The sequence below is a fragment of the Pagrus major genome, chromosome 5, assembly GCF_040436345.1.
Source record: "Pagrus major chromosome 5, Pma_NU_1.0".
In the NCBI taxonomy this organism is placed as follows: domain Eukaryota; kingdom Metazoa; phylum Chordata; class Actinopteri; order Spariformes; family Sparidae; genus Pagrus; species Pagrus major.
In genome coordinates this window covers 10107190-10124311 of record NC_133219.1, presented here as the reverse complement: position 1 = coordinate 10124311, position 17122 = coordinate 10107190, and the positions used below count along the sequence as shown (strand labels likewise).

At 41.0% G+C, this 17122-nt stretch overlaps 1 protein-coding gene across 1 annotated transcript in view; it reads right to left on the bottom strand.

Moving 5' to 3' along the window:
* The window catches only part of LOC140996639 (GDNF family receptor alpha-2-like), a 58200-nt gene extending 45044 nt beyond the window's left edge, over window positions 1-13156 (bottom strand). Inside the window, exons 1-3 of the mRNA XM_073467085.1 lie at window positions 12809-13156; window positions 12536-12696; window positions 10964-11320 (exon numbers count right to left, since the gene is read on the bottom strand). Of these exons, the coding sequence (XP_073323186.1) occupies window positions 10964-11320; window positions 12536-12587 (409 nt within the window). The 5' untranslated portion in view covers window positions 12588-12696; window positions 12809-13156. The remainder of the gene's footprint in view (window positions 1-10963; window positions 11321-12535; window positions 12697-12808) is intronic.
* Window positions 13157-17122: the final 3966 nt, after the last annotated feature.

The window sequence follows — 17122 nt, the reverse complement described above, 5'->3', positions numbered from 1 at the left end:
GCGACTGTAATGTTAATACGAATAGTTACACACTCGCTTAACTAAATCAGCTTTTTAATACCTGGTGTCAGGTGCTAAATGTTGAATAGGGTGTAAATCCTGCAAAACTTAAGTAAAAACGGCTATCATCTTTATGGCGTAGCAGCATATTGGGGAGAACATTAAAAACAGGCAGCAGCAGTGCAGCCCAATTTATCAGCCTCTCCTCACCATTTTATACATTATATCAATATGAACAAACAGAAGCACCATCATTTTGGATGTTACAAATTTACAGCAGCTTAAACAGCCAATATTCAGCAACTCACTGTAAACAAGATTAGTGCTGCTGCATTGGTAACAGATGGTTGAGAACCCAAATGATTTAGGCGAGACACTACAGGTGAAAACATTTTCTTCATGCAAAAGTCAATTTTTAAAAAGAATTGGGCTATTTTGCTTCCATAACATGTCTTTTTTTCAGACTAGAGGAAGAAAAAGATCCAAAATACACATTTAGGTGTTTATTTTAGTTTTTTTAATCTCATAAATCATCGAAAAGACGTGTAATACAAAACATGATGTCTTTATGTAACTAATCAAACGGGAAAGTTTAAAGGGGCTCTGTGGAACATCTGTGTTGTGCTGGAAGTGGTCGTTAGTGTATGTCAGCGGACTCTAAACAAACGTCAGCTACTGTTGCTCTCTGGTAGCGGAGTGGTGAGAGGCACTGGGACATGGAGCTCCAGACAGTCTGGCAGTATTAAACAACAATGAAGCAACAAGTCTAAACCTGGCTTAACCCGACGCAAATTAGCATATATTTAAGTTCAACTTTCGTGGTGATATATACAAGTTAAAATGTTTACCTTATTCAGAATTTTTTTGTCTCAATGTATGGAATTGTACAACATGTCTTTAGAGCCTGTTTTTCAAAAAGTCAGCAACACATACATACAACAAACTTTCCAGGTTTATTCCGATCTATATTCTGAAGGTTTTTACTAAAGGATTCGTTCATATTCTCGATCGATCGATTTAATCATCATTTTTAATCTTAAAAACACGGTGAACATTGATTTTAAGGGTTATTCTTGTACGAGCATGTTTTGGAGACACGGATGTAGTGTCTTCCCTCTAGCAAGTGTTGCTTGCTCTCATGTGAACATAAGATAGTGTTGTGCAGTGTCACTTCAGACTTGTGAAGAGCAGGTTTGCCTGAAACATCACTCCATTGGTGCATAAAATAATGTGAGCCGTGTGTTTTGTTTCATTTCGTTATGGTTATTGACAGTATTTTCTAATTTGTGGAGTAATCAAAACAGATACCCAAATTCCCCTCTGTTAAAAAAATGTTCAGCTCTAATATGTCAACAAGTTGAAACAATAACTTTTAATCTGGTTTTATCTGATGATCAGATTTCTGTAAATATATGCAAATCAGCATGAATTTTACTATGTAATGCCTCATTCACATATTTAAACACAAAATTTCAGAAAACTTACTACTACAATAAATAATTGTCTTAGTAATTAACTGAGGATCTTCCATGGTTATATCTATTAGTTTAAAGTTTGGACCCTACTCACCTGTAGTGTCTCCAGTATAAATAACTTGTGTTTGACTTCTGTGCTTTGAATTCCACCAGAAAGAAAACTTGGCTGACTTATTTCATTTAATTACACAGAGAAAAGAGTGACACATACAGAGAGAGAGAGACAGAGAGAGAGCGAGAGAGAGAGCGGTAACCATGGCATGTTGACAGCCGCTGGGTCTGGTAGTCTACTTCTGCGATGCGCATTCATTCAGCACCGCTGCGAAACCTTTCTGCCAGGAGTGAGTCTTAATGCCCACATCATGACAGTATTCACTGAGCAGAATGGGCCGTCACTCACTCACTCTCCCATCTGATAGAGAGCCTGAGAACTCACTCGGCCCCTCATTTCAGCCGCGCTGTCACCCTCTATACCGCTCTCACAGTGAATGGGAGTCATCCCTCACAGTTCACCTTACAGTATAGAAAATCATTAGACAGATTTATGCGGACAAACAGTGCCTGTTTTGTCACCGTATTTCACTGATCCTTTTCACATTTTGGGATGAGAGATTAAAAGGGGAGAATGAAAAGAACGAGGAAGGGAGCGCTCTGAAAGACCTTATTGATCACGTCCAGAAGCTATCGACAGGTCCCTTCCTCTGATGATAAAGTAGCCACCTAGCGAGTGCCGACTGTGTCTCCAGCGCAGGCAGGGAGAAGCAGAGAGGACATATTCAGCATGCAAGAGCCTGCTTCCCCTCTCCCCTGACATGCGGGGCAGGCTGGAAAAATGTTCTGCTTATGACAGTGGATGGCTAAGGTAATGGCCGGTGACTGCTACCATTGCTCATAGTAATGATGGTTTCACCCAGGAATACTGTGTACCTTTGTAACCCCCCCTCCTCCGTGGTTTCCCCTCATGACTCTCTCTTTCTTCCTCTCGCTCTTTCATTCTTTGGTTTTCTCTGTCTCTTCCCCCCTCATCATCTATCTATCGTGCCTGTCGTCACCTCCTGTCCCCTCTCTGGCTCTCTCCATTTCTCTTCAAGTCTATCATGATGTGCGCAGCATTCCTACACACTGCCCATTTCATCCACCTTCCCACAGCATTAAGGGCCAACCTGTGGTATTAGCATGACGCAGTGACATATTCAGAAGGTGACCTTTGCAGCGGTGACACTCCTGAATATGGAGAAAATAAATCATTCCACAAAACTGTCTGATATTCTCGTCCAGTCGCCTCTCACAATGAACAAACTGGTGTGGAGCACTGGTGGGGCCCCCCTTTCTCTCTCTGCAATAGAAGTTGGCTCAACTAATTAAACTGCTGTGAAAGGTCCATACAAAAGATCTTCGATTCCTACTTTGAGACCCAGGCTATGTTTTCATAGCTGAGGCTGTGAAATAATGTATGTTGGAGGTGTGAAACGTATCGTTTAAATGACCAATTCTGCTGCAAACCTACAAGGCGATATTCACATGAGGCCCAGGGCACAATTGAAAGAGAACCACAGCCGCCTATACATTATCCCTGTGTGTAGCAGCCAATGTTTCTTTCTTAGTAATTACTACTTTTATAGATTCAAACTGCAAGACCTCATTGCCTCACGCCGACACAGGTTCATTCAGAGCAGAAACCGCCCATTATCCATCAAGGATGGCTGCATTGACACATTGAATTCAGCTGCCTTTTTCCGTTAGAAAACACAATTAACATTTCATCAGTAGCACCATTACTGATAATGCAAAGAGCGGCGTTATAATACCCTTTAGCCTTTCGGGGCAGAACAGTAGCCTTAAGGCAGGCAACAACAGCATGGTAATTAAGAAGGAAATCTGACCCCACATAGCCTCAGGCCTTGTTATTCAGATTCCCGCTGGTAAATGATGCATTTTAAACATTTAAAATGCTGCAGAAACATAGTTTCCAACACCTGCTGGAATGTGTCAAATAGCCTCTGCTATTATTCAAAAAGACACATCGATTAACACAATAAATGACTTGAGATTCGACTTGGACTTGGAAGATAAAGCTTCGTAACTTGACTTGACACACGATGACTTGAATTACTTGTCCCTGTTCATTTTATGTTTGAGTATTTCAATTATTTCCATGGTGGTGGGCAGGAACAACAAATCCACACACATATGCGGCTTAAGACCCTGAATCTGCTCATAACTGAGATATTCTGTTTTATGTTGTGGTCCGGCTGTCAGCTCAATGTTTAAAATTAAATAGACTTGCTCAAAGTATTTTGCAACACTTGTCACATTCACCCATTCACACGGACGGCAGAAGCTGCCATGCGAGGTGCCAGCCTGCTCAGCAGGAGCGATGCAGCGCTTCCTATCTAAAGTGCCCCATGATATTTTTATGCTCAACCATTCACACAAACACTCCCACACCTCTGAAACATCCATCGAGAGCAATTTGGGGTTCAGTATCTAGCCCGAGGATACTGCAGCTGGGGGATCCAGGGATCGAATCATCCACCTTCTGATCCAAAGAACCTTGAGTGGTTCCAGCTGTGGTTCAGGATTCCTTATCACCTTTTGCATGCACACTTTTGGTATATCTTGTATTGAAAAGTACATGATTTTTACTAAATATAGTATAAATATAACAAACTAAATTCATTGTCTTACTTTTTGAACAGGTTAAATAACTTAGTCAATAATGAAGCTCAGTTCAATCAGGAAGACCATCTTAATATTCATTCTTGGACAACACTCTCTCTCTCTCTCCCTACTTCTTAATCAGCTTAACTTCTTCAGTTAAACCAACCACATCTTGCCACGATTAAATCGACCAATCATGTCGTTTCTATCAAACTCTAAATCTGTTCTCCTCTCTGCTGTTCTCAGTTGTCATATCAGTGCAAAATCTTTGCGACCCTCCTCCACCTCATTCACCTCCAGGTCATCAGATCCAGTGCCCAGGTTGAGCTCATCAGAGTCCACCTCATCAAATCCAGATCTTAAGCCATTCATCTTCATCCCATCACCACCACAAGCATCGAGGGGTTTCCTATACTTCCCACAGCCCCCCCACCCCTAAAATATAATAGTTCATCACAATGGGGCCTAATCACCAAAAGTATTTCTCATCTGATGTGCACATTGCAAGAAATATTTATTCATTCAGAACAAAGTCTCTCCTGATTGATCAAAGAAAAAATGACTCTGGACTTGTTTTTAGGAATTGGACCAAATTACTTGAGTCACATAACTGGTATTGAGTTATGCTGTCATTGTTTTCTTAGTAGCAATTCACTTTGAAACAGCTTTCTCAGGCCACCTGGGACAGGTTGACTCAGTGTTGTCAGCATCAAAGCCAAGCAAGTAAAGCAGCTTTTTGTTTCTGTTCTCTTCCTGAAGACCTGAGGTCTGCTTCAACTGTCAGTTAATTTAAATCAGGGTTTAAAACATGTTGTACTGTGGCTTTACAATAAATCAGATAAATAACTTTTGTAGCTCATCTGTAACTATTTTTTTTGCCTGATGTTGTTTTATTGTCAATTTTAAAATGTTCCTAATGTCTGACTTTTTAATGTTTTTCTTTGCCCTTGTAAAGTGCTTTGAATTTGCTTTGTGTCTGAATGGTGCTATATAAGATTCAGGCCCCTCACTGGGCTAGGTGGAGGGCTCATGCAACTCCTAAGTGTCTGGACCTTGTTTGCTATAACCAATATAATTTACAGTTACATCTCACGACCACAGGACACATAGCAGCATTAGGGCCTCGACCGGGTGCATTTTATGGTGAGTCTGGTTTGACAAAAGACTGAATGATTAATTTTACAGTCTCAAGGTGGACTCTTTAGTCTGCTTTCAAATAAGTATGACATTTTCAGTTATCAGACTGAAGGAGACGTGAATTCTCACAAGAAAGAGACGTACGAGAGGTGCATGTCAATCCGTTTAACACAATGGTTTAAAGCCCGTGCGTGAACAATATCCACTTTAATCTGAAATGAATTTTGATAGCACAGAACTGTCTGCAGAAACCAGCAACTACATGTACTGACATCACACCACCTGAGTGGGTAATTAACACGCACCTCACATACAAGGTGACACCTCATATTCCCTTCTGTCCGTTATAAACCATTGTTTGTCCTTCCATGGCAACCAAGACATGCCATGAATAACCTCAACTAGAGAGGAAAATTTAGACACAAAACTTCAAGATTTGCATCTAAAATATAACTGAACTATTTTCAGAGATGGGACATAACCAGGTACAAATATTTTACTTAAGTAGATTTTTCAAGTATCTGTACTTTATTTGAGTATGTATTTTTCTGACACCTTTTAACTTTTACTCCCTATATCTAATCACAAATATCTGTATGTTCTACTCCTTACATCTTACAAAAAAGTACTTTAGTTTTAATGCATTTGAGGGGAATGATCAATTATTTTCATTTTGTGTAGTTGCACGCCGCCTTCCCAACATCACAAGACTACATAAAAGATGTAACAAGACAGAGAGGGAGACTTGAATGGGGAGAAAAGGCATGTTAGTGTCTCGTTTTTGCCTGTATTTTCCTACTTTTCAATTTTTTTGCTGTGCTCGGGGCGCTTTACCAACCCAAAATGTCTGTATTTGACGTCCTGGGAATGAGACTCAACAATCTTTCTGGCGCGTTTACTGATTCTACCTTTAAGGTGAATAGTCTTTGAATTATATTAATATGACGTGAGGTACAGTTAGCTTTGCACACAAATGGCTGGTAGAAATATCCTTCAGAGGGATACTTTCTACTTTTATACTTTGAGAACACTTTTGAGGGCCTGTACCTTCTTACTTTTACCAGAATTTGTTTTTTTTCACAAGTATATGAACTTCTAATTGAGTAAAGAATGTGTGTACCTTTGCCACCTCTGACTATTTTCTGATTAAATTGAACTAATACACTAATACACATTGCTTCAGCCTACTTGTCTTGTCTCGAACCTCTCTCTGGTGAGTGGGGCGAAGGGTGAGTTTTATTTTTATTTTCATTGGCAGATGGTGACTAAATACACACCAACTCTTCATCTTTGACGATCAAACTGCAGGTGTTTCGTTTTTCTGTCTACTTGGAGGTCATGTGCAACACCTGATATTAAAAATAATGACAAGGGACTAAAAAGTACCTGTAAATACTTGAGTCTTGAGTGTATTCTCCACTCCATATGGATCATTACTGTAATTATAATATTCTCAGGACCCATTCCAACAATCTGTCGACTGTTTCAACACTTTTTCATCACAAAAACAAAAACAAATTAATTAAATAAAACAATCTGAGAAATATGAGTCAACATTTCTTTGAGGACTGAGCTCATACTGTTGCTAATGCAACCATTTTGTAGCTGAACGACATAAATCTCGCCGGCTGGAGAAAGAGATGAAGCAGCAAAGTAACTAATTCGAAGAAACAGATCCGTCCAAGGTTGCTTCACCTCTTTAACAGATAGTCCTTATCTCTAGAAGTGCAGCCCCTAAGCAATTCAGATGATGAGTACTTAATGCCTCGTGGTCTAAGGTTGACAAAGTCCTTTGATCGGCAAAATAAAGATCTTATAGAACAAGTACGTAGTGATGTGCATATTTCAAATACAGTCATCTCTTACAAGTACAAACCACCCAGGCTTGTACTAATCTTATCCTTCCTTCATTCACACATCAGTCTTATCTGCTGAGATAAGTCTTAATTCTAACCCGATTAAAGAAGCGCACATAGCCCTATACAAATGCATATTTTTTTTCTCTATTATGCACATTGTGGAAAACAATTATGTAGAATTTGTCATACAGTTCTTTAATGAACAAAACTGATCTTTGAAGGAGACCTATTATGTTTTTTATTTTTTTCTTGCTTTCCTTCAGTGTGTTGAAAAGGTTCTTGTGCACATAAATTGTCTTGAAAGTCAAAAATCCCAAAGTCTGTCTCCCATGGAAAACACTGCTCCTGAAACGCCTCGTCAGTAGGCCCGCGCTTAAATCTGTGACTTCTTGACATCACACTACGTCACCATGTCACACATTTGCATAATTTATGCTTATATTCACGGTAGAAGTGAAGCTAACTGGAAGCACGACAGAGCTGACCAGAGACATGGTGAGCAGTGCGTGCTCAGGTGTGCATGAGCTGACCAATCAGCACACTAGAGGGCCCTTAAAGAGACAGGAGCTAAAACAGAGTGTTTCAGAGAGACAGTATAACAGTCCCTCCAGAAAAACGCGATTATGCGATCGCATAATTCAACGCATAATCAGCCAAAGTCCGCACATTTATGCGGGGGCTGCATTTTTTCAAAGACACCGCACTTTGGCCGCATAAATCGCCAATTTACGTGCAAAATGCGCGAAATATGCGGGGCTTGCATGATTTCATAATCCCCGCATTTTCGTTGCAAAAAAGTCACATATATCTTCGCAGAAAGTTGAAAAATGTTGCGTTTACTTCACACAAGAGCAGCCATTTTCCTCCTGTTGCCTTGGGAACGTTATGAAGTGACGTCATCGGAAAGCTGAGAACTTAATTATTCCCAGCACTTTCTGTGATGTAGTATGCTTGCTTATCATGGGAAGTCATTAGAAATGACTCTTTACATTAAGGTAGTAGCCTAGTGAGCCTAGTAACAGAGTGTTGGGGGAATCACTTTTTTTTTTCTTATTCATCAAACCGCAGTTTTTGCAAGTTCCCGCAATATTTGGAAATTCCCGCAATTTCATCGCATAAAATTGCATAAATATCCCGCATATTCCATCGCATTTTTTAAGAAAACGTGCTGCATAATCAATGATTTTTGCCCGCAACAATCACAGAAAAACTCTGCATTTTTCTGGAAGGACTGGTATAAGAAAACTGATGTTTTTTTGAGCTTTAAAGCATGTAAACCTATTCTAGTAGTAACCTAAAAAAAATCATGCACCTGAAAATGAACATAATATATCTCCTTTAATATGAAGCCTATTAGTGAGTAGTGAGTCCTTAATCTTGCTAAAATTATTAAAATTTAAGGCATTCAATTTTCTTCCTGTTCGCCCACTTAGGCCTAGATGATTATTCTTGTTCACGTTTCATTGAACTGTTGACTTCTAGATTTATTTGATTCCGTATTTCATTGAAGAATAATAGAATACGCACGAAATAAGTCAGTGTGCTAACCTCGCCCGAGGCAGTGGAGTATTTGTGTGCTCTTTGTGTAGGGCTGGTCTGGGCATTGTTTCAATCCTAGTCCATCCCCGGTTGACATCAGCTTTCCCTTCACAGACACAATGGTTTAGCCCTCAAGCTTGCAGACCAACTCTCTGCCCCCCGGTCAACACAGGTCATAAGAAACATGCCAACGCTGGAGCCGGATTTCTACAGTCTATTTCTTTCTATGCTTTGTAATGGCCCAAGGCTGCAGAAAAGTGGCCATATGTGCAAAATGGCTAAATATGTTTGTCCTTAAGCCATCATACATTACTTTTCACATAGAGCTTAACACATTAGTAAAAATTACACAGGTCTTTATCAATCTCTGCCCTCGTCTTTCATCCTCTTCCTTTCACCTTCTCGAGCTCTACTCTTCTTTTAATCCCTAATTCCTCGCTTTTCTTATCTTTTTCTCTCATATGCTCCTGCACTCTTCATCTTTCCACATTACCCACAAGAAAAATAAAACTTTCACAGCTACATTACACATTATCTAACCCAATTACTACATCGAAACCTTCCTGTTATGACCAGAAATCATTTTGGAGGTGGTTTAGCACCATTTCGAAAGGGTCTGCTGGGATTCAGCCCTTCGTGTTTGTTTCCAGAGATGGATGTTGTACATAGATTGTTTCCAGTTAACAAAAGCCTGCTTGACTGCACAATGGATCGTGATTAGATTAAAGCTGCACTGTAAGAGCTTTTCGTTTGTGTTAAAGCAGGTTTTATCTCTGAGGGCGACAGGGCCAAAACGGGACACTGCTGAGAGGCATTTATTTAGAAAGAAACACAGGCTCTGTGAAGGGCATACCGCAGGCGCAGAAGGTCTCTATCCATGACAGCCAGACAACTTGCATGATTCATTCAAACACAAACACTTTGACTGATGCAGCTATTTAATGGTGAAAAGAAGAAGAAGAAGAGCGAGAAAGAGGCATAGAGGGAGAACAGAAAGATCCTCACAAAAGAGAAAAAGGAGAGAAAGACAGGAAGGGAGACAGAAGGCCTGGGGAGCATCCATGTCATTACATTTCCCTTGAACTCATGTCAGGGACCCTCTGCTACCATCAGTCTGATGAAGTGTAGCTGGTGCTATGAGCAGTCAGCCTGGCGAATCACTTCACGGATCACAACACAAAAGCTCGGAATGCTCCGAGCTCAGCGACTTCGCAACATTTCCACCATTAGCCCACGTGTCATAACAGCTGAGTACATGTTCGTGTTTACATGCCATGAAACTTGACATCAGTATCAGTGACTTTGGCCACGTGTGCAAGCATGAAGAAATGTCACTCTTGGGTTAAGGTCCCCCTTTAGCCTTATCCCCGGGGCACAGCATCTCTAGCAGCTCTGACTCAGTCCCATTTGTCTTCATATGAAACACTGTGTGCCTTTGACCCTTAAGGATGGACCAAGACTTATGTCAGACCAGGAGGCTGCTGCATGCTCTACTGAAGGTTTCAATATAACAACTAGAGTGCTATTTTACGTCCAGTGTAAGTGGACACATAAGGGCCACTGCGCTATACAAATGCAACCTAATTACATGGTAATATGGAACACTTTAGGTGAAAACCAATAAGTCTACCATAACGGGTCTACGTAATGTAATCCCATTATAGATCCATTACCTTCGAGAGGGTGAGGAAAGTAGGAAAGCATATATTTTTCATCAGGGGCTTCTGGGTATCAATGTAAGAGGGCATTAGGGAATAGGGCATCAACACTGGGTGTGGTGAACAACCCTCTTTCCTTTGCTCGGAAAGTACACTGGTGCTTGAGTTCGGAAGATTCATTTAAAATAAATGTTATAATGCTGCAGAATACGCTAAGTCATACACATTAATATCAATAATGGTGTGTTACACAACCACAGACCCACACCACTTACTGCAGCAGTACATACGCCTCTTTTTGTACACGTGGCCATGAGACTCACGCCCTGAGACGCCCTGCTGTACATACCAGTATTCAAACAAGAAAACCTTGAACATGTTGGAAGATGAATTCACAGCCACTGGGAGAATACAGAAGGAAACAAATGACACTGAAGGCCCAGATCGTTTATAATACGAAGACTGAGAAAAACATGAAATTTCACATGAATACATTTGCTGTTTCAGAAAGAAGCTGCATGACTCCCGAGGTATTATTATGGGTCTATTCATGGATCTGAAATTGCCACACAGTTAAACATGATGTGAGATCAATTTTGTGAGACAGAGAATCGTAAAACCATCTGCCTCCTACCTTCAGTGAGTCCCATGTGGATGGTCCAGTAGTTCTGCAGACACTGCAGCTCCTTCTTCATGCCCCTCTTGCAGCGGCAGTCATACAGAGGACTAACCAGCAGCACTTCCAAGGCAGCCTGGCACTCCCTGTTGTTGTCCAGCATGGCTTCCTTCTCCTTGCCCACAAGGCACTGGCGCATCACCCGGTACCGAGAGCTGCAGTAAGGGTTCTGGTTGCACATGTCACTCGCCTGGATGCAGTCCACCCATTCTGGCTGAGCTGCGGGCCCAGACCCAGCATCTGGAGATGCTGGGGAATCATTGGCCAAGGACACGGACAAAGCTGAGGGACCATCCCAGGAACTCGCAGCCTTATCTAGGTGGGGACCAGGAGACAGAGGCGGAGGTGGCAAGAGAAAGTGTAAATTAATGTGTCAAGGATTTTGTGTTTGTTTATGTGTGTGCAAGTGCAGGCACATATTATAAAACCTGATTTTCATTTTTTAATGTTGATGCAACAGGTTGGATGTGGGACCCATAAAGAGGTTTGATGGCACTGACATGCCCACACTTGCAAAGGCATCTTTTTAACGAGACAGTTACATTCTTCACGGTCCACATGAATCCTAAACATCTCTACATGGGGTCTTGTTATGCCCCATTGCTTTAAACACAGTGATTTACTCGTAATAAGCTGTAGTCACGTTGGTGCATTTTTAAAACAACTGCAGCTTTCAGTTTCCTATTAAATTCCAATCAAAGGAAGACTTGATCAGTGACGGATATCTAATTATCACACATCAAACGAGCACTTAAAAGATGTGAACTACACTCAGTTCACATCTGGGTGGCCAGAAAATGAGCTTAAAATGAGTAAACAGTGATCCACAGAGCAGCAGAGACTCTCAGGTGTTGCAGTTTGACAGGAGTCAAGCAAAGTACAGAAGATTCTGGTGAAATGACAAGAGAGACCCCTTGTGGTGATGTGGAGCACTGAGCTCGGAAAGGAAAAGGGGATACTGCATCAGAATCAGGAGAGAGTAACATGAAGTTACTGTGTAGTTAACTGTGGAAATATTTTTATGTGTCGGATTATTTTGATTTTTGATTTGAAGCAGCATTTATGGATACTTGTAGTGATAATTGTGCTGCTGCTGCGGCTGATGATGATGAATTTTCTCATATTCCACCAAACACAAGTGTGCAACTGAAAACACCTCCTATATTTCACATTCACTGGCCGAAAGCTGGACTCTGCTGTTACAATAATGAGCTTTCTGTTTCTACTATGGAAGCTGTGGTTGGTTAATGGATCCAGGAGAAGTGATTCACTCGCACATATCAAGTTCGATCTGAAGCTATGGGTGATAACTGAACATAATCTAATCAGAGCATCCTGCAAGAACATGAACGCCCATCAGTATTTCAGCGCACAGGATAAATAAGAGGAATAACCTTGTGCGCTCAAACAACTCCTGCATGAGAAAAGTGGGCACCAACCAGAGACAAAAAGAATGATAACATGATGTGTGAAAATTAATAAATTGCCCACAATTGCATGTGCACGTTAAATCCATATTTCACTTCTCACCTAAGAGCAGAAGAAAGATGTGAACGCACATCCACACAGTGTCAGACTTCATGTTGGACTCAGCGGCAGCACAGATGAGTTAGGCTCCAAAAACACTAATATTTCCACCTTGTGAAAGGTTAATTCCCCTCTCCGGATCCTTGACCCAGGCTGTAGTCTAACTGTGAAAAAATCAATATCCTCATTAAAGACGGGAAAGAAAAGAAATCCTCGAATCCCAAAAAATAATCCGCGATTTTTTAAATATTTTTTTTTAGGGGATTTTAGACTAACCACGACGCAGGCAGGAAAATCCTCTGATAATGCAAAAAAATAAAAAATCAAATGTCAATCAATCAATCAGTCAATCCATGAAAGCAGTTTCTCAGGGTCCGTCTGTGCTGCGTTCATACCGACAAACTACTGAGACTTGATCTCTCCGCATTATAAGGGCTCAGGCTGCCCGCTCCAATTGCCCCTTGGAGACAATTTGTCCCTAAAACATCATTTAAACTGGCGTAAAATGATCTGTCAGCTATGCCGATATCTCTAACGAGGTAGAAGAACTCATCTGAAAGTGCAACAGAACGCTGACTGGATTTTTTTCCCACCACTGGCTCCCTGGAAGAAGAAAAAAAAAGCTGTGCGCTCCTCTGGAGGGAGTGAACGCTTCTTACGCACTGACTGCATGTGTGTCGAGGCATCACAGCACTTTATAAAGAGGAGTTTGAGCGGGCCGGCAGAGGGCGCTGCCGGTGGGGACGCGGGCACATCGAGAGGGCCCTGTAATAAATGTTCCCCTATAGAAAAATCACCAGGATATTCCTGTAATTTTCCCGCAGGGAGCTGGTGGATGGCGCACCTTTGGTAGTCAGCAGTGGAATTATAGTGACCTCACATGGCCTGTGAGGTATTTCTTTGATCTCCAAGGGGTTTACTGCTTGAGGATTTTTGGTGGAAGCCTCTACATTTCTGTGATTCATGTATTAATTCCTTCCTCTATCATTACTATCTGTTTCACAGGGGAGTCTTTAAGATACAACTGTAGGAGTGATGAGCCACAACTGCAACACATCCAGGAAGGAAGTAGGAAGCAATAATAAGTGCATTGGCTACTTGCAGTCTTGGAAAGAATATCCGGTCACCCAGCAGATAGTGAGTCTTTTATTCCAGTATTTAAGGCCACTAGGTCATCCTGGCTTCAGTCCCACAACTCATAGAAATTTGCAAATGATTTTTGAGGATAGGGTTCAAGGCTCGACCCAACAATGACGGTGAAAATGTCATCATTCATTTCAGTGAATACCCCCAACACTTCACGCGACATCTGTGTTTCCTCTGATTGAGAGAAAGATTTTAAAAAATGAGCACAATGCCTCGTATTATGTGTGTGCTCTGGAAGAAATAAGACCACAATCCACAGAATCTGCCATTTTTCAAAGTGGTTTCACATTAAACAAAACGACTTTGCTGTGCATCATCGCTTAAATAGTGCCAGGAATGTCATAAATCTTTACAAATCTTGAAAACAAAGTCTCTATTTAGAGGCCGTGACAGTGACAAACTGCAAGGCCACTGGCTCATAATGATGTTTGACTGTCAGCCCAGGCTTCCATCCAACAGGGAAAAGAGCTCGCCGTTATAATGGCAAAATCAGCCTCATTCTGCCTATATTGGCCTGGGCTTATTCTCCCCCCAGAGTTTGAAGTCTCTGTCATTATGAGGACACTGTAAAGCAACAGCCAACACCATGAATGTATCTTGCATCTGTCCTGCAGTAACTCATACCACTGATTCTTCAATCGTTTTTTTTAGCTGAAATGCATTTTTCAACACAGTATGGTTTGTGCTTTTTGAGCAAAAAGACCAGTTTTTGTGGGGTTTTTTCTTAGTTTAGCAGATAAAGAAGACATTTAGTTATTCAAGTAAATTTCTCACTGAAGAGCAGTTGCATAAATTGTATTAAGTTCACAGTTGCTTGAGCAGTATGCTCAAGAGGAAAGAGAAATCTCTACTAACACAAAAAGACGTGAAATCAAGAGAGAAACATTAGCAGCAAACACAGCGAATAAAACAGCTAAATCTGAATCATTGTGGATTCTTATTCAGCCATTTCATTATTCCCGTCCATGATAGTGCAATATGGATAAATACCATCCTCACATTTTTTTTTCCTTGAGCCAAGCTGTCATGGTGGGAGTTTATTCTTGTTGACATTGCACGATTCACCCCCTCCGTGGGTATTTAATTGCTCCATTCTGACTTCATAAAGCATCTGCAGTCCTTTTTTTTTTTAACTTGTACAGTTAGATGGAGCTAACAGAGAAACAGATACACATGGCTTCGTTCATGCTCCCATAAATAAGAAAACATTTATGTGCACTGGAGACACACGTGCATGCAGATGCATATAATCTGTATGTCAGATAACCATGCCCCCACATGACGGCTCAAGACCGTGACGATATGGGATAAAAAATCTGGATTTGAACACATTGTTCCCGCTATTGAGGGAAATCACTCCCTGCCCCGAGAAGTGTGTCTAATATGGTGAATATAGATGATATCATTATGAATTCATGGGATATGAAATAATGATACAGATAACAGTCAAAGTTAAGACTCTGCGCAATAACTTGTGATTAGTGAGACAGTAAGGGGGAGGGGGTGTTTGAGTGTGAGCTCATGGTTACTCTCATGGGTCAAATAAGAGCTTAGACAGTCTGAATCCATCACCTTGAAAGCAGGACAGACAAACTTGAATACAGATGTTGTGTACGCCAGTTTAAATGTGTGTGTATAGGTGCCTGAATAGGTGAGTTTGAGTTTTTTTGTTCGTTCCCCTCCTCATCTTTCACTAGGAACCTCAAAAAGAAGGAAGGGTCTTTACGTCAATGGATCTTGCTCTGGTGCCAGACTGTGTTGTCATCTGTATTGAAGTCTATGGGAGATGTCATGGAGAAACACACTAAAACCCAACATATCTATGGCGTATCACTTCTGATGAAGAAATGCCTCCAGAAAATGAAAGAACACACTTTAGAAAGGAGGTTAACTACTGATTTTTTTTTCTTATCGACGCGTTGTTCGTCCCTCGATTTCATTTGGTAAAGGCTCCTGTTCGCAGTGTAATCACAGTCTCATTAGCATATTTGGTTGGATGATATTATTAGACCTGTCAATCATTTTGAAGTGTGTTCTGTCATTTTCATATAACAAAGATACGTTGGATCGTAATGTGTTGCATGGAGAAACCAATACCCAACATATCTATGTCGTATGGTTTCTGATGAAGAAATGCCTCCAGAAGATGAAAGAACACGACTGATATTTTTCCCCCAAATGATTGACAGGGCTAATTTCTTCATCGGTAGTCACGTAAATATGTCGGGTTGTAGCGTGTTTCTCCATGACCTCTCCCATAGACTTCAATACAGCTGACACCACAGCCTGGCATCAAAGCGAGATTCAGTGACGTAATGACCATATTTTCTTTTTTAGGGTCCTTGGCCTCTCTTTATTCTAATTGTGCTTTGGCAGCACTTGTCAAATGCTCTTCCAATAAAACCTATTAAATTGAAAAAACTGAAAATTGAAATTGATTGTGTTCTCAGAATGACTGTAATTACTGCACTCGGCCAACACTGAAACTCAACCCAGGTGAATCTGAGACATTTAGCCATCAAATTGTTAACTATCTAGAAAAACACCTTGAATGAACCATTGATCCTTTTGCTTAATGTCTCATCCAATAATACTCTGGAACAAAAGGCCATTGGGCAGCATTGATAAGGGTTTGCAGTGCTTCGCAACTTTGCAAACACAAAATTTAGCTTGAGAGTTATCTGAGGGCAAAGGTCTCTGATTGCTCTGGGCTGGTCATGCTTGTTTGAGCGAGTACTAATGAACCGGGGCATACAGTATGTGCAAGCACACACATAGAAACACACAGAGGTTAAGCATGACTGATTAGATTAGAAATGATGGGCTAATTAATGTGTATATTAGGAGACCTGTGCGGCATGCTTATTAAGAGACACAGCCCAAGTTAAGCAGAGAACATGGAAAAAATATGTGTTGAAAATTTCCTAAGTTTAATTTAGCCCTCTATAGATCTATTTCCTCCTGTTTTATCAGAGTAATGAGAGATGCAGAAGATGAAACGTCTGCCTGTGCGTACTATACAGACATAAATTATTAAAGATTGGGGCTTGCTGTTGCCATATATCCTCAAAACTTGTGTTTCTCTGACTCTCGACTGAAAGTCAAATTTGAAACATTAAAAAAAGGCACAAAAAACTATATGGGTTATAATATTTGAAACACAGCAAAGAGAGCCTGTATCAGGGGCAGAGCCCGGAGTCAGTTTAAATCATCCGTTCAAATCAATGTGTGAGGGAAAATAGCCAGTGAAGTATGCATCAGTGAAGTCGATCGTGGAGATGGTGGAGTGACAAGTGTCGCTGTAGGCTGCTTCACATTCTGGGGTCTGTTTGCGTTATCTCACATCGTTCTCCTCAGTTCATGGATTAAGACGATGAAACAACACAGCTGCTCTTGTTGTTGCAGATAAGTTCCTTCATGTCAGTGTTTATATGTATGTCAACT